This window comes from Calidris pugnax, unplaced genomic scaffold, assembly GCF_001431845.1.
Source record: "Calidris pugnax isolate Ruff unplaced genomic scaffold, ASM143184v1 scaffold44, whole genome shotgun sequence".
Classification (NCBI taxonomy): Eukaryota; Metazoa; Chordata; class Aves; order Charadriiformes; family Scolopacidae; genus Calidris; species Calidris pugnax.
In genome coordinates, this window is record NW_015094506.1 from 51,067,173 (window position 1) to 51,083,494 (window position 16,322).

Below are 16,322 nucleotides of genomic sequence, written 5' to 3' on the forward strand. Positions count from 1 at the left end.
CCCAGCCATTTACTTTTCCTGCTTACACTTAGCTAAATCAGGGCTGCTCATCTTTGTTGGTCTTTTTGGACTGTGGCAAGAAATGAGCCTGGAAGCAGAACTAAAGGTCCATCACATACAATGGAAAAAGCCCTGTTGTTTTCATCCAGGACAATTATTTGGGCAAATAACACAGAGAATTCATTATCTATCACAGCACCAACATTTTTAAGAAGTAAAATTTTCCCTTACTCCCTTCCATTAATTTGTAAATAATTTTCAATAAATTTTCATTTTTTTTAACTGCTTAGTCATTTATAAACCTCTGAAAATGTTGTCATCCAGATTGATTCTAATCCTTGTCTAAAATATTCCTCTCATCAGTCCCAGGGCTGTCAGTTTGTTTTTATTTTGGTCTTGATGGTGTTTTCATCAGTCAGAAACTGCCTAATGTGAGACTGATCAAAATTAGCTCCAGGGCATTTTAGTAACAGTGACATCCAAAAAGCTGCTTCTTGTTCATTATCAGAGCTTTAGAGGACAGGAGTACCCGAGTGGCTCAAATGGGCAGCGTGTTTCATGTCTCCATGGATTCCCACTTCCATTGCACCTCAGGGCTGGCACCACCTTTTTACTCCATCAGTCCTTAATGCCAGCATCGTAGTGGGTCATGACCAGCAAATGACTCATGGACAGTTTTTAACACAGTTCCTTGAACCGTGAAAACTGACCAAACACTGAGAAAAGGTAAGTGACACTCACGATGCTCTTGGGTGTTAGCTCTAAATGTCTGTTGCAATTACATCCCTAAACTGAATATTGAAGGGAGGGTCCGAGTCAATGGTCAACCACATGAGCTGCAGTGTGGTCATGAGAGCTAAACTGAGCACCTCATGCAGTCATCTGAATACAGCTCCTCCTCTTTGCTACATGCTCTGTAAAAAGCAAGTAGAGGTGAATAATTGACTGGTGAGCAAGGAAACTTGTGTTAGAGGCACCGAGCTTTGATCATTTTGACATCTGAAGTTTGGACTACAAAAGAATATAGGTTTAAGCTGAAGAGAGGCAGGATATAGGTGTACCTAGGTAAATGATGTGTTTTGAAATTTATATATTATATTATTATATATATAGCCATTTATCTGAATCTAAAAATTCACCTTTGGCAAAGTGTTGCATAAGTTCTGCTTCCCCTGCAGTGTTTCCTCCAATGGGATCTTCCCCAGTTTTCCTGCAGCCTGTTTTATGGGCTTGGCAGAGGTTTTCCCATAAGGTTGGAGGTCAGTACTCAGAAAACTTCTTAGAGAGTTCAGGACTAATTTAAGTACCTACATGATTCAGGCTGAGCTTTTACACCCAGAAGGTGTCATTCATCCAAGTTATGGAGAGCTGCACATGAACTTGAGCTCCTCCAGGTGTCCTCCAAAGGGGTCAGAAAAAGAAATGAAGCTACTGTTTATAGCCAGGATGGTAAATTTTCTCTCTCTGAATTTATTTTCCCAGCACTTGCTCCAAACTAGCGCCGACATATGGCTTTTATACGTGACAACTCAGAGTTGTCCAGCTGTGAGCATGAGTGGAGGAAGTGGCAGAGAGACAGCAGGTTTGAATCCTCGTATTTCTGACTACGTAGGCATGTTGCAAGGTGCCCACAGCAGTGCTGGGCTCTTGCATTTTACCTCTGGGTCCCGGCCTTGGATTATCTAAGCAAAACGAGGGATGGCCAGGAAAGAGGAGATCAAAAGCATGAATTGCAGCCAAATCAAGACTTCTGGTCATGTCACACGTTTTTCCTTGCCCTCAACACAAGGCCAAATGGAGGTGAAGGGTCTCCAGCAGGTCCAGCAATATTTCAGGAAACCCCTTGGCTGCTGCTGTAAGACACGACGTGAAACTCAGAACCCTGCAGGGCCAGGGATTAACATTGCGGAGGTCTGTAAGGAGAAGTAAGATCTTTTGTTCTGTCTCAGAGAGAGATGGATACTCAGTGTGAACAATTTACTCCACCCGGCAGAGTTAATAACTGCCTCCCAGCACTACAAGGGAGGTACGTGCTGTGGAGGAAGCCTGGGAACTGAAAACACAAGGCCATTTTTTTCTCGCCTACCACCATATTTCTCTGTCCAACACTGACATCCTCCTGACCCACTTATTGTCGTATTTGAGCTATTCGCGCTCATGTGTTGGGACTTCAAAAAAACCCTGAAGCTAAAAACGTTCTGGATGGGTGACTGATATTCACAGAAAGGAAACGCTTTTGCCTGTAGTCGTACTGCAGTAGGACAGGGATTTCAATCAGGGCTCCGAAGCAGTACTGGTTTTCCTATTTGCCACCAATAAGTAGAAATAAAAATAACAGCAATAATAAAAATTTCAGGTCAACCTGCTGCCGTATTATACCCAAGCTAAAAATACTGAATGCAAAACCTGATGGTTAATTTTCACAAAATCATAGACAGGATGTCCTGTGCCCTTTTAACTCCAAATGATTGCTTTCATTTATGCGATGCACAATACATAGCCAGGTTGTGAGAGATCAAACTCCATCTACCTAATTCAGAGCAGGGGCTCATTTTTGGCTCTCCTGTTTATCAAGAACATGTCCTGTCCTCTAAACAGTAGCTTAGTCCGATAAGTGTCTTTAAGTTTCTCTTGTTAAAGCAGTTCTGTTTTCCATGAAGTATTTTTTCAGTCAATGAAAGAATTAGAAATAGTAGCTAATTTGAATAAATAATGATCCGTTCTGAAAATGGTGCCGAGGGTCTTTGGAGAATTAGTTTGCAACTGAGAGCGTAACCAGCACCAGTTTTGGAAGACTGAGCATGCCCTTGTCAGCTGCATAAATTGCTTTTTACACTGGATGATTGAGTTTACTAAGTCATTGCTTGCTCTGTGTTTTCTTTGATGAAGGCATCACATTTCTCTGGGTCACTGCTATCATTAACCTAATGTATCTTTCAAAAAATGGCTTTGTGGTGCCATAAGCAGAGATGTCACAAAATATCTGAAAACACATTCCTGATGCCCAATGGATAATTTTAACAAAGAGGGACAAAACAGCTTGCTTTTAAATTAAAATCCACAAGGCTTTAACAGAATGGTAATATATCCTACAGTCAAAATACAAATACATTTAGAAACAGATTCTGATACTCAGATTTAATTGTCATATCACTGAAACAATGAAAACCTGATGTATAAAATATTAGGCAACGTAGACAAGGGTATCAGAATCTGGCCCTACCCTCTGGATGCATATTGAATCCTGATCTGGAGCTCCTAGAAATGAATGGTATTAAATGGCCAGAAAATATTCTGGGATTAGGTGAGAAATAATCTTGCTTTCAAATTCAGTTATTCAAAAATTTCTTCATTCCATCCAACATTTACTTAGAATTCTCATTATTTTTTTTAATTAAAAAGTAGATCAGTACACAGTCCCAATATGCAGAGGTGGATTCTTTCCTGGATTTAAAAATGCATATATTTTATTTCAAGAATGTCCATTCCAATTAAGTGAAAGCTTAAAGGATCAGACCCAAGCATTTCTTCCCAATAAAACACACACCAAAAAAAAGTTTAGGGTTTTTTTTTTTTCCCTACAGGAATATTTTAGCACCGCTCTAGCTGCATTAATTCACACTAGCATGCAAAGTGCTATAAAGTGAGACCCAGTGACCCAGAATCGTCCTAAATTTTATTTTATTCAGACACTTCTTGGTGCTTAGTCAGCCTAAGCCCTCTCAATGGTCAGCAAAGAGATATCAGGTTCCTCCAGGGGATGGTTCAGCCTCAGATCTGGTAGAGGTGCAAACTGTACCTCAATCAGCCTCACTGCTGACTTTTCGTTGGGCATGGTGGTTAAATTGGGTGAGATGGTTGTGTGATGGTCCATATCAACATAAATTCTAATCCTACATGGTGTTGCAATTTTTTTGTTGCCTTGAAGTTGGTTGATTTTCCCCTTTCTTTCTCTTCCAGCATCTGCTAGTATGTATGTACCGACCGTCTGCAATGGAAGGGAAGTTCTGGACTCCACCACTTCATCTCTGTGATTGTGACTTGCAGTTCAGTTCTTGAGTTTTTAGACTGTTAGGCAAAATTTTGCACATGTTGTGCACTCCGGAAAACACCAGAAAACAAAAGAAATCAAAACAAAACTAGTACCTTTTTTTAGAAACAGTGTAATAAATTATTTTTGAGGATTGTACAGTATATAGTGATGTTCTGGAACTTTTTAGACTGATTTTAGCCCTTCTGTTGTTAACGGTTGTAAGGGACATGTAAATAACCATGGTTCACAACGTGCATAGTCCTGCAGTAAGGGAGTGATTTGTTGCAAGCACAGTTGCAATGTTAGGTGACTTCTTTCCTACGAAATTTTTTTGTAGCCCCTTGTTGTAATTAACTTAGACTGCATTTCTATGTTGTATATTACAGTTACCTTACGTGTAACAGGTTGGTTTTCTCAGCACAAAACAGCAGTATTAATGTAAAGGCACCAATAATAAAAAGGTAAAAGTTTTTCAGCATGGTTTCATTTATGTTTCTTCCTCCCTCAAGGTCATTACATTTCTCTAGACTCCAGGAGAGGTAAAAAGGATAAAAAGTCTGCAGTACTAGTGTGAGCACACACGTATCTGTGAATGCAAAATCCATATCACATAATATGTGCTTATGGTGAATGCTTTGCCAGGGTCAAGTATAAATTCCCTCTCCTTAAAAACAAATGGACATTATTACAGCGTCTCAGGTGTTATTTCATTCTTAAAATGTGGGATGATTTTCAAAAGTGAAAGTGTCTAATTGCATCTCAATGAGATATTAGCAAAAAATGTTTGATCACTGGTTCGCTCATTTGGCACAGCCTAATGCTGCCATGCACACAAGAGATTGGTGGCATATAAAAAACAAAGAGATGTTAGATTAGGTTGGCAAAGAGGTGGCAGAAAAGCTGTCAGAAAATTAGCTAATATTGTTCTATAATTCCAGCCAAAACAAAGCTGGTTCGGTCTGTCTGCAGCAACCACAGTAACAGAGACCAAAATAAGTCACAAAAGAGAAATCCAGGAGACATTTACACATGTCTCTGGGGTGACCTTTGCATCAAACCAAAGGATTCAAGACACACATACCAGCTACTTAGACAATTGCAAAATACCTTTAAAGTCTGGCTTTTGTAACCGCACTCTTAAAGCTGCCCTCACTCTACTGAAACGATCTGAAATCCTCCCTTCTGCCAGGTCCAGAAAGTCATTAAGGAAACAAACACACCTTTGATTAATGTGTCTGGGCATATTTACCTAAGGGCTTGTTCCCGTTGATCTCATTCCAGCTGAGGTCAATAGCAAAATTCTCAGTGACTTCAAAGGCAACACCAGTGAGGCTTGAAAGGCAGACACTACAGACACACACTGTCGGATGTACAAGTTCTCTGGAGCCCAGTTCTCCTGTGCTTGCAGAAGTTTTTACACATTTCTGGGAAGGTGCAAGTCCTTAGGGCTGAACTGGCAAAGGAAATAACTGTTCTTTTGAATGCAAGAATTAAAGATGTAGGTTGTTGAAATTCCTGCTCATAGATATATGCTTATTTTCCTTGGATATCCACATGAACAGATCTCTTGGTGTCTGTGTTTCTGCAACTGGCTATACATGCAGCTATTTAAGCCTGTGCATCATGGAGATGCCTAATAAAAAAATCCCTGTGACTTTCCCCAAAATAGACATTGCTCAGCCCCCATTACAAGCAGAACCCAGCATTCAGCTTCTTTCTCACCGCAAGCCCTGGAGTGACTGATATTTTGGGCTTGGTTCCATGGGGGCCAAGATTTGACAGGTTGGGAGTCTTGCTTCCCAAATCAAGACCCCTTAAAACATCTAAACTTGGGCAGCAGCTACATTCATTTGACTTTTGTGTGCTCTTTTGTGGATTAAGAGGCTTTTCACAGTATGGCAAAAGGTCAGAATATCTGATCATAATGCTGATATCCTTGCACCTACATCACCTTTATGAAGCTCTTAAAAATGCCTAAGCCAATGATAATTTCTTTTCAATTTTTATGGAAAGCAACAACCAGGGTCAAATCCACCCTCAGCTGACATTCATTAGTACAAATAGCTACATATGAGATTGTCAACCTCTTCTCCCTTTGTATTCAGTAGAGAGAAGTAAGCACAATTCCCCTGGCTTATCTCAGACTGCTACCTCAGGCTGAGATGAATCTCTCCAAACAAAGCCTAGCAGAGCTTGTTCAGATCACAAAGTTTGCACTGAAAATAAAGGCATTGTGTCAGATGATATTCCACCCCTAGAATCTAAACTGGCGTCACTGAAGCTAATTTATAGCAAGTGAGGATCTTACAGTCCTGCAGTTTTCATTCATTTTGATAGCACTACTGAGAAAATGACCTACTGTCTGTGTCTGAACTGACATTATGAATACTTAGGTGGTTTGAAAGCCACTTGCATGTGGGTTTTTCATGTGAAAGAAATAACCCATGTGGAGCTCTGAAGTTCCAGCCCCACTGAATGTTCCTGACATTTTTGTACTTGAGCTTGTCTCAAAAGCTTTTCACTACTTCCCATCAGATGTCCAGGGATGCAGATTATCTGGTATTGCCTGATGATTTAAGTAATCCAGTGTCAAAACACAGCAAAACAAAAAAAGGAAAATGTCAAAGTCTGACAGAGGCTTTGCACAATATTCTGGCATGAAAAATCTCTTGAGAAAGGGATTATTTTTTTTTTTTCTGTTGTCTCACATCATCATTTTAGTTTCTCTATTTAGAACAATTTATAGTTTTTGTTCCCATTTGTGTAAAACTTGGCTTTTGAGTATAAAACTCTTCTGGTCTCTTTGTTGCTCCCATCATGTATAAAGATTTGAGTAATTCACCTCAAAGCACGGTGGGTCCTGTCACGGTTCCTTGCCTGGTGGAGGGAAGCTCCAAGTACCTTGGCTGTGAGCCTGAAGAGTCGTCACACCACTCTGAGCCCTGCAGGCAGCCAAGCAGGGGAGACGTTGGGGCCAAGAGCAAGGCTTAACCCAGCATCTGTGGCACGTTACTGCAGGCTGTAGAAAAGTTTATTTGTCATTCAGAAGCCATAACTTCAGGGTACCTTAGCTCTCTGACACAAATCAAGAGTGCAGAAAGTTTTCTGAAAAACTGGTCATTTTTGCTTATTGGATGAGTGGAAAAAATAAGACTCAAAAAATCATCACAGGTCAATCTGAAGTAAACAAGGTTTCGGGGTTTTTTTGGTCTTTGTTCTTTTGGGTTTTTTTGTGTAGGAGAGGTGTTTCTTTTTTAAGTCTTGAGTGAAGTTTGAAAGCAAAACCAAAATAAAAAAATTGTCTTCAAGTGATTGTTTTTCCTGATCTAATTGAACACAACTGGTTTCAATCACACCCAGAGGTTCCAAAAGCAATTGTCCTTTCAAATTGAAAAATGATCAAAACTTATTTAAAAAATATCATGTTCTACCTGAGCAAAACAAAACCCAAAAATCAGCAGAAAATGTCCAAAATATCCTGACTCCACCCAGAAGTCTCAGGTCTGGTTAAAGAGCTGCAGTCCTTCACCTGAATAGAATCAGAGAATCACCTAGGTTGGAAGGGATATTTAAGATCAGCTAGTCCAACCATCAACCTAACTCTGATAAAAAAATGAAACAAAACCATACAAAAAAACCCCCACATCATTACTATACTGTGTCTCTAAGTGAGTAGTACACTTAGAGTAAGGGAGACCAAAACAAGCCTGTAACTCATCACCAAACGCAGTCTGGCGTCCACGATGCCATCGCCTACTCATTATGCTTGAAGTCTGAAGGAAGAAAGTGAGAAGCTGTTTATCCAGAGCCACCTCAAAGCTTCTCACCAACAGGCCAAGCTGTGAGAAGGAAAGAGGTCAAGGCCAGGCTGGGCTGGTTTTGCAATATGGAGGGGATGGGAAGGAAGCGAAGGCTGAGGGGGGTGACCTGATGTGTTAATCTTCTCGCTTGTTCTGCCTCTGAGGTAACAGCAGGGTCAGGAAGGGGCTTCTCTCTCCCCAGAAGTGCTACTTCCCTACACACACCAACCCCTCCTTTAGAGGCAACAACAACAAGCCAGATAAGGACTTTTTAGCACGTTGCCATTTCAAATATGGAAGGAGGCGAGGGCAGGAATGGGGTGTATGTAACACCAAAACTCTCAGAGGTCATTCTTGCATGTCTTTTATTCAAGCAAACACACATCCACACAACCTTGCTTTGGATGTTAAGTGCTGTTGGAGCACCAGCCTCACAGTCTATGGGACCTTAGAGTTTTCTTCCTGATGAGGTCCAACAAATCCAGAGAAATAACCAAAACACAGCAGCAGCTTATGATCAACTCAATTTTCATGTCTCCCTCGTTCCTGCTGCACGTATTCAGTTTGGGCACATCCAGGCAGGCGACTGGGGATGTCACCATACCTTGAGACACACACTGTGTGTTTTAGGATGAGCCTGACCTCATTTTAAGTCTGTTCCTACCTCCTTACATCCTTGCCTAAGAAGCACAGCATTCAAAAGCAGCAAGAAATAAAAACAAGGGGATTCAGTGAAAGAAGAACACAACAGGAAAGACTAAGAGAGAACATCATCTAAGACACACAGAACCTCCCAAGATTTCTCTTGAGGTTATCATTCCCTGTTACACTACCTAGAATAGCTATTTAAGGCCTCCATACTTCATGATATAGACCAACCAGCAGCATTCCTTGCTTCAGAAGAAAAAAGTCATCCCCATTGGTGTGTCAGCACCAATTGTAGATGCTTTTACTCTTACATTGAAGCACTTGTGTTGGCCACTGGTGGAGATGAGTCATCAACCGCTGGATCCTAAATGGCAAGATCTGCTGCTATCTTGTCTGATTATAATTAAATATCAATTTTATGGGTACTACTGGCTCCAGCAGAACAGACAAACCAAAACCTGCAAACTTTCCCCCCTTACTAACAATGAATCTCAGAACCTCTTTTTCAAGAGCAAATAGAGAAATCCTGTCTTTAAACAAAGATGACAGGTCCTTGAAGCTACTCAGTAACTTCCCATTATGGCTCTAAGACACTTAATTTTCTCCAAGCCTACACTCTTAATCAATCGCATTATATGTTACAAACATCAACCAACATAATCAGAGCCAAGATAGAACACATTCTTTGCACATTTCCCCCCTAGCAAGCACTGTCAAAGCTGAAACAATAACATTCTGCTAATTTGCCAATAATTTATACAGAGACACTACTAAAATGTGCTTAATCCTCAAAGAGATTCAGTTGCTTGACTCCAGATTTCGAAGAAAAGCATGCAAATGCAGCAATAAAATGCATTCCGTTTAATCAAGTGAACACATAACAGACTGATTCACATTGTTTTATGGCATCAAATAACAGTTTCTGATGTGATTCCATGTGGGAGAAAAGGAGGGGGGGTTGCTGTAAGTATATTTTGGCAGAGTACTAGAAGAGGTCACACACAGCTGATTTCTTAATGAAGTGTTGAAAGCTTCCAAAATTTGGCTCTTATGGGAAAATAGAAACTTCCCTTCTCTACTATATCTTTAACAGAAGGAAAAGAATAGCAGAAGTCAGCTAAAATATGCAAGTTTTAACTTGCTTATTTGTCAGAAAATGTAATTTTCTTATTTTAAGGTAAATAAAGTCTACAGTATTGGTTTGTACCACATTATGTTAACACTGCATCAAATACACTATTAGACTGCCTGGAAGAATTTTCAACAATATCATGACAAACCATTTGGAAGCAGAGCTGAGAAGGGTCATAGCAAAGTCTGTCAGAGCTGACAAAAAAAAATTCCACTCTACTTTATTTGGAAAATAAAGGTAAAGAGAAGGGAACCAAACAAATCCTCTGTGGTATGAAGTAAAATTAAACATAGTTCATAAAAATTAAGGCATTTTGACATTACAGAGATATGGATCCAGCGATGAAAGAAAAAATTATGTTCTGGAGAATGAACTGTAATTATGGCTTGGAAAACATATATAGAGAGAAGGTAAAAAATTAAAGGAGATGTAGACAGATGCAATTTGATGGCAGTGAAAACTCTAGCCACCACTGCAGACCTGCAATGTTCAGAAAAGGCTGCAGTTCCACCAAACATCTGAAGTCCAATATTTCAAATATATTTTCACTTTATTTTATGAATGCCCATCAGATATATATCTTTGACGCTACAGCACACTAGTTGAATAAAAATCAACAACATAAAAACCCTCTTCATAAAAGATCCAAGAAGTGAAATCCCAAAGCCATAACCATTTACTCCGTGAGGATATCGTCTTTGACAACCATATATAAATGACATCATGACAACAAATACAATGTACAATAATAAGTGTGCAATGGTACAAAATATACAAAAAGGAATGTGTATTTAATATACATTCAACAATACCCCGTAAAAATCTTTGTTGGGAAAGTGAAGTGCCTTTTCAAGAACAACAAAAAATGTACACCACTTCAGTTAAGATGCCTGAAGTATCTCCCATCAAAAGAGTAAAGCCTGTGTTCTTTGACTGGAGATATAAAATAACCGAGCTGAATTTTTCCTAACAAAAAAAAAATAATCTAAACTTCATAAAATTTTTGTCCACATCTATAGTATAATAAAATATTTAGAGTGCAGAAAATTGAGTTTAATTTAAATTTTAGTTAAAAGTGGGCCCTCTTTTATTGATAGATCTAGCTCAGTCATATAAAATCAAAAATCTATATTCCATATAGTAAAAAGACCATTTCTGTCCATGTGTCTTTTCTGGTTTTGATGCATTCCACAATTCACATAATTTTGCTACAATGAAAATATGACTCTGACCAGAGGTCAATACAAGAATCATTCATCATTTTCTCCTGGCTCTGTACAAGTCTTGCATATTTTTACTCAAATATTTTTTGCCTAAGTTTCAGATTCCTTTGAGTTCGACCTCAATGGGAATTTCAGGAAATTATAACAGTGGATATTATGAAGATCACATGCTTATAATGTAGGCGATTTTATGAAAAAGTCCACCTAGGCTCCAGTTTTCAAGACATCATTTTATGCCCTTCTCCTAAAGCAGGTACTTGCATGGCCAGCAGAAAGCATTTAGATGCTGAGCTGTGCAAGTACATAATCCATGCTCAGCTCTGCTGGGCATCTGTACTCGTTCCTTGCATGGGTCCAGGAATAAAGGTGGCTGAGTATTTTTTAATAAGCCTCCCAACTGACAAAGCTGATCCTTGATTTCCAGAAGTAAAGATTCTTGCTTTACCTCCAGACTTCAGGCTTTATTGGTTTGTAACCCAGGGAAAGGTGACATATTGGCAGCCCAAGGGAGGGTCCTGAAACTGTCAATGACCTTTCTTGAAAGGACAAGAATCCAAAGAGAGAGACAAGTACAACTTCCCTGTAGGTATCACTTTCCATCTCTGTAGAGTTTGAGCCGGCTACTACCTATAAACTCATGGGCCCAGACCTACAATTCATACAACAGCAGTTAACACATTTAAATTTAATGGCACCAGGTTTTATCCCAACCATGATAGCCATGACTTAGGCGTCACAATGGGTTCAACTTACAGATGCAACACCATGCCTCTTGTATTAGAGGCCAACACAGACCATCCAGCTCTTCAAAGCATTAAAATCAAAAGTACTCTCCAAAGCTCAGAACTCACTCAATGCTCATTCCAAGTACCATTCACAATTTTGATTTTAAGAGAGACTCATAGCTATGCTACTAAAGGACAACAACCTTTGCAGGAGGTTTCAGGCCTCTCTGAAAATCAATTCTTATGAATAAGAGTAGAAGGAGTGATAGGAAATGAACGGTACCTATAAATCATATGGCATGCCTGAGCAACGCCCAGGTGAATGCAAAAAATTCATGTTATTTGCAGTATGTATATCTCTTCCTGAGTTGAATTTCATTCCCAGTATGGAATCCACGCGTCTGCTTTCTTTTTTTTGGCAAGGTACTCAATCACATGGTAAGGCAATCCAATTTTCTGGTTTGCATCCTGTCTTCTTTCCTCCTAAATGGCCAAGCATTTTTCACCAAGATCACCAGTACAATGTGTGCCAGACTATGTTTAAAATATGGTCCTGTAAAAATAGAAATTAGGTTTGTTTCTTTGAAGGCAGCATTAGTTCTTCATATATTCTGGGATCTTGAAGACTTCAGCTGGACAGATTCAAAATTATCTTCTTTTTCCTGCAATAGAAGAGACACGTTCCCATCAACTGGGATTGCTCAAATTCATTCCAACAGTTACTACAGTCACTTCTTCTCTTAATATCTCCAGAACAGCCCCTGCCAAAGACTTCACTTTATTTCTACCACAGTCATTAAGTGCACAGTTCGATCCTTTATTATTTAATAGCACTACTAATTCTGTAAAAAAATTTGGAAAATCAATAGAATTATGCCACATATACTGTTCATGGTACTTAACAAGATAGAGGGAAAGTTTGCATTTCATACTCACAGTATAGGATAGGTGTTCAGAGCTGGGGAATTGCAAGGCAATTGTATCTATGGTTTTATCTATGGTTATTATTACTTATGACTGTATTTCTTACAATACATAAAATGTTTGGAGCAAAGTCTGTGAATGTGAACACCACTATCTCACTCCTGGATTCTCATCCCAACTCCTTCTCTGGGAGACCCACAGGACAAAAAGAGTCTGCGAATCATAGAATGGTTAGAGCTGGAAGGGACCGTAAAAATCATCTAATTTCAAACCCCCTGCTATGGGCAGGGACACCTCCCACCAGACCAGGTTGTTCAAAGCCCCATCCAACGTGGTGTTGAACACCTCCAGGGATGGGGCACCCACAACTTCTCTGGGCAACCTCTGCCATCTGCCATCTTAAAAATCCTCTGCCATCTTAAAAATCAGGGCTGGAGGGCTGAGTTTTCTTTCTGTTGTTATTTGTGGGTGACAGCCTAGGCCATCAGGCAACAAGGTGAGAAGTGTGGACGTATGTGTTACTGCCGTGTGTGAACAACCCAATGGTCCGTGCAGAAGCAATGAATGAAGGAGCCCTGATAAAACTACACACTGGAAAATGCTTCTTCTTGCCCTGTGTACCTCCCTTTTACACTTGTTGATGTACAGAAACGTCTTGGAAGCTATGTTAATCTAACCTCATGGTCTGATCTTTAAAGCCATCTCCCCTGGAGATCGGAACAGCCTAGTGCAGATGTATGAAAGAACAGGGGAGAAAACTGTCCTATGCCAGCCTGCTGTAGAGTACATATTTCTTGTTCTGAAGCACCTGGTATTGTTATGCTGGAGACAACAGATGGAACGAGAACAGCCCCCAATCTGAAGCAGTTTCATAATGCTTTAACTTCTATATTCTCTTTAGAAATAACTGTCATTTCTTTCTATATTACAGGCCTAGCCCTGAATTCCTTGGGTACTCAAAACCACTAATAGCTTCACGAGATGTTTTGCTTCATAGAAATGCCATTGCCTGAAGCTTGAACATGTAGTTAGAATACTTCAGATTTTTCTTTATCTCTCAGTTTACATTTCTCCTCTTTTTCTCCCCTGTTTTCCTCCATTTTTTTTCCTCCGTATTTTACATGCATATGCAGCAGGAGATGAATTTCCTCATCTTTGGCATAAATGTAAACTGATGCCTACAACATTTGTTTTGGAGAAATATATATTAAATTCCAGTTATCTGCAGGGATACAGGACACAGATTTCAGTAAGCTAATGAGGTACTGGAAGCTGAGTTTGCCAGCTATGATTATCTAGCAGAAAAAAAAGGAACCAGCTTAGAAATATCTGACAGGCTTGTTTAAAATGGAGAGAAAACTCAGGGAGCCTGCTACAATGGATATACGAACTTTAAAAAACTCTTTTTGAGTCCAAACAGCCCAAAGAGTCTCCAATTCAGACAATTCAAGTGGTCTGAATACTGAAGTTCTAAAGCTTACTTTAAAAAAAAAAAAAAAAGAGAAGAAAAAAAAAAAACCAGAGAAAAAAAAAAACAACTAACCACTTCTGCCAAGCTCCCGTCTCTATGCTTCTAATCAGGAAGGAGCCAGTGGTTGGTGCTGCAAATGGAGTCAGCAAAGCTTTTACACCTATCAGGCATTCAGCAAAACACGAACCCTCCCCAGCAGCACTGGTCATTGCACACAGGCACCGCCAACCAGGCCATTTCACGGACAAAAAACCATCATCAGTATTTAAAAGGCAGTCCCTATAGGATTCCAAAATCGAATCGACTCCCATTTTTGCAACACCGCCATAAAATTTGATGTGGTTTTATTTTATTTACATTTTCAATATTCTCAGTATTGAATTAAGAATTAATGTTGAATTTCTGCCTCTTTCCACAAGGAACAATATTGGTTTTGCAAGACAAATAGTCAGGTTGGGGTTGAGGGGAAGTTCCGCATATTAGCTGTCTAATGGTAACTTCTCCTAGGAGGGAGATCTGGGGAGCAGGTAGTGTGGAAAGAAGACAGCAGTCTAATAAAAAAAAAAAAAAAAGTCAAAAAACAAAGAGAAGAGAAAAATAAGGGAAAATAAAGGAGGCACACAGGCTTTAATTATATTGCACTCAATCACAGAAAGGAAAAAAAGAAATACAAGGAAAAATATCTCAAAATTCAAAATTCTAGAATGCTATTTGGACAAGAAATAAGAGACTTTTTGAAATAAATTTTTATTAAGACCTTTTAAGAAACCTTACTATTTGGAAACAACCCACTTTGGTAAAACTGTTTGAAGGGGAAGATGGTATCCACCTTTATCCTGATGATCATAGATGCCCCAGCTGGACTCCCTTAAAGACAACACTACCCTTCCCATAGACTTCAAGGCACTTGGAATAAAGACCAAAGTGCTTGTGGGATCTACTATGATGGATCCTCTGTTGCTCCTCTCAGAAATGTTCAAAGGACACCAAAGACCTTTGTGCTGTGAATTCAGCCATGCAACAACCCACGTCACATGTGCTGCAGAAAAAATGCTTTTTGCTGTTGCTTCCCACTGAAATGGAGGAGGCTTCCGTATTGGGTAGCAGGCTGTCCCTGATGCCTCCTCTTCAACTGAATCCTACGGTACTCAAAATTGTGATTCTCAAGTCAGCCATGAAGCCAGCTCAGGTGAGCTGCAAGCATCTTCCCAATGTTAATTTGTTGCATGTATAATAGTTGTGTTTGCCTCAGAAATTGAGATGTCTGGTAGGAACCCGGGAAGAGAGGTTCTCCACACCATTAACTGCTCTTCTAAGGTATCACCCATACAATAAGGAATGCTACTGAAGCAATCCTTATTGCAAAAGAGGGAGCATTTACTCAATACTGTGCAACTTTTCCTATCATTACCCATACTGTGGATTTCAGCAGATTGACTATGGACTGTGTGATGTGTGCGTGGGAGGCTGCACAAAGCACTGTGCAAATTAGCATCACAGCCTCATCAGGTCCAGTAACAAATAAAGGTAATAATTATTTTTAGTATTAATAGTAGTAATTACTACTCACCTTCGTTGCCAAGGACTTGAGCTTCCCCAGCAGCGACTGCTTATTTGAATATACTATTTCTTCTTCATTATCTTCTCCTTCCATTATAGCACAGCTGTCAGCAGCTGGCAGCTCACACTCTTTTGAGTTTGCTGTCATCACTAATTTGGAATATTTATACTCCAGTCTGAAAATGTAAAGCCAGACAGGCACAGTTTTTTTTACAAATGTCCCTTATTCAAGATTTTTGTAATTCAGATTATTCACAGTCCTTCCACATGGTTACCTCTGAGGTATTTATTGGAAATTAGATATTTTTCAATCATTAAAAGCATGTAACCAGAATAGTATAAACAATACATCAAGCTCCTGCTCTCCAGATTAGACCTCTATCCTTATGAAAGAGCCATGTTCTCCCAAAAGACCACAAGTAGGCCAAGAGGACTCCCTGCATGAAGAAGTGCAACCTGCGTGTTGGCTGGGGCAACAGCAGGTCTGACTTCAGCCTGTATCAGAATCTGCGCCACAGTCCTATCCAAGAAGGCTATGGGAGAAAGGAGAGATGTGTAACAGCGTGTGGTAGGAGGCAGCATGAGTTATCATGACCATAATACAGGAGTCTACATTCGGTGAAGCTGGATGTGGTATGGGGTGATGAAATCCCATGGAGCTGGAATAACATTTTGAAAGTTTATGGCATGGGATTTGGGAAATGGAGGACAATGCAGATGGGGAACAGTCAGGATGTTCAATCTGAAAAGCAGGGATCTTTTGAGTTTGCACCAGACATGACCTGCCAAAACAGACCTAAGCAATA

The 16,322-nt window shown here is 39.8% G+C and overlaps 2 protein-coding genes across 9 annotated transcripts in view; one reads left to right on the forward strand and one right to left on the reverse strand.

Annotated features, from left to right (window-relative positions):
* GRM3 (glutamate receptor, metabotropic 3) overlaps positions 1-4,511 on the forward strand; it is a 112,451-nt gene extending 107,940 nt beyond the window's left edge. For all 8 annotated transcript variants that reach the window (XM_014964035.1, XM_014964036.1, XM_014964034.1 and 5 more), the window contains one exon: positions 3,961-4,511. In XM_014964035.1, the coding sequence (XP_014819521.1) occupies positions 3,961-4,034 (74 nt within the window). In that variant the 3' untranslated portion in view covers positions 4,035-4,511. The remainder of the gene's footprint in view (positions 1-3,960) is intronic.
* Positions 4,512-10,130: 5,619 nt separating this feature from the next.
* Positions 10,131-16,322, reverse strand: part of KIAA1324L (KIAA1324-like ortholog) — a 103,727-nt gene continuing 97,535 nt past the window's right edge. Inside the window, exons 21-22 of the mRNA XM_014964196.1 lie at positions 15,527-15,692; positions 10,131-12,223 (exon numbers count right to left, since the gene is read on the reverse strand). Coding sequence (XP_014819682.1) covers positions 12,164-12,223; positions 15,527-15,692 — 226 coding nt within the window. The 3' untranslated portion in view covers positions 10,131-12,163. The remainder of the gene's footprint in view (positions 12,224-15,526; positions 15,693-16,322) is intronic.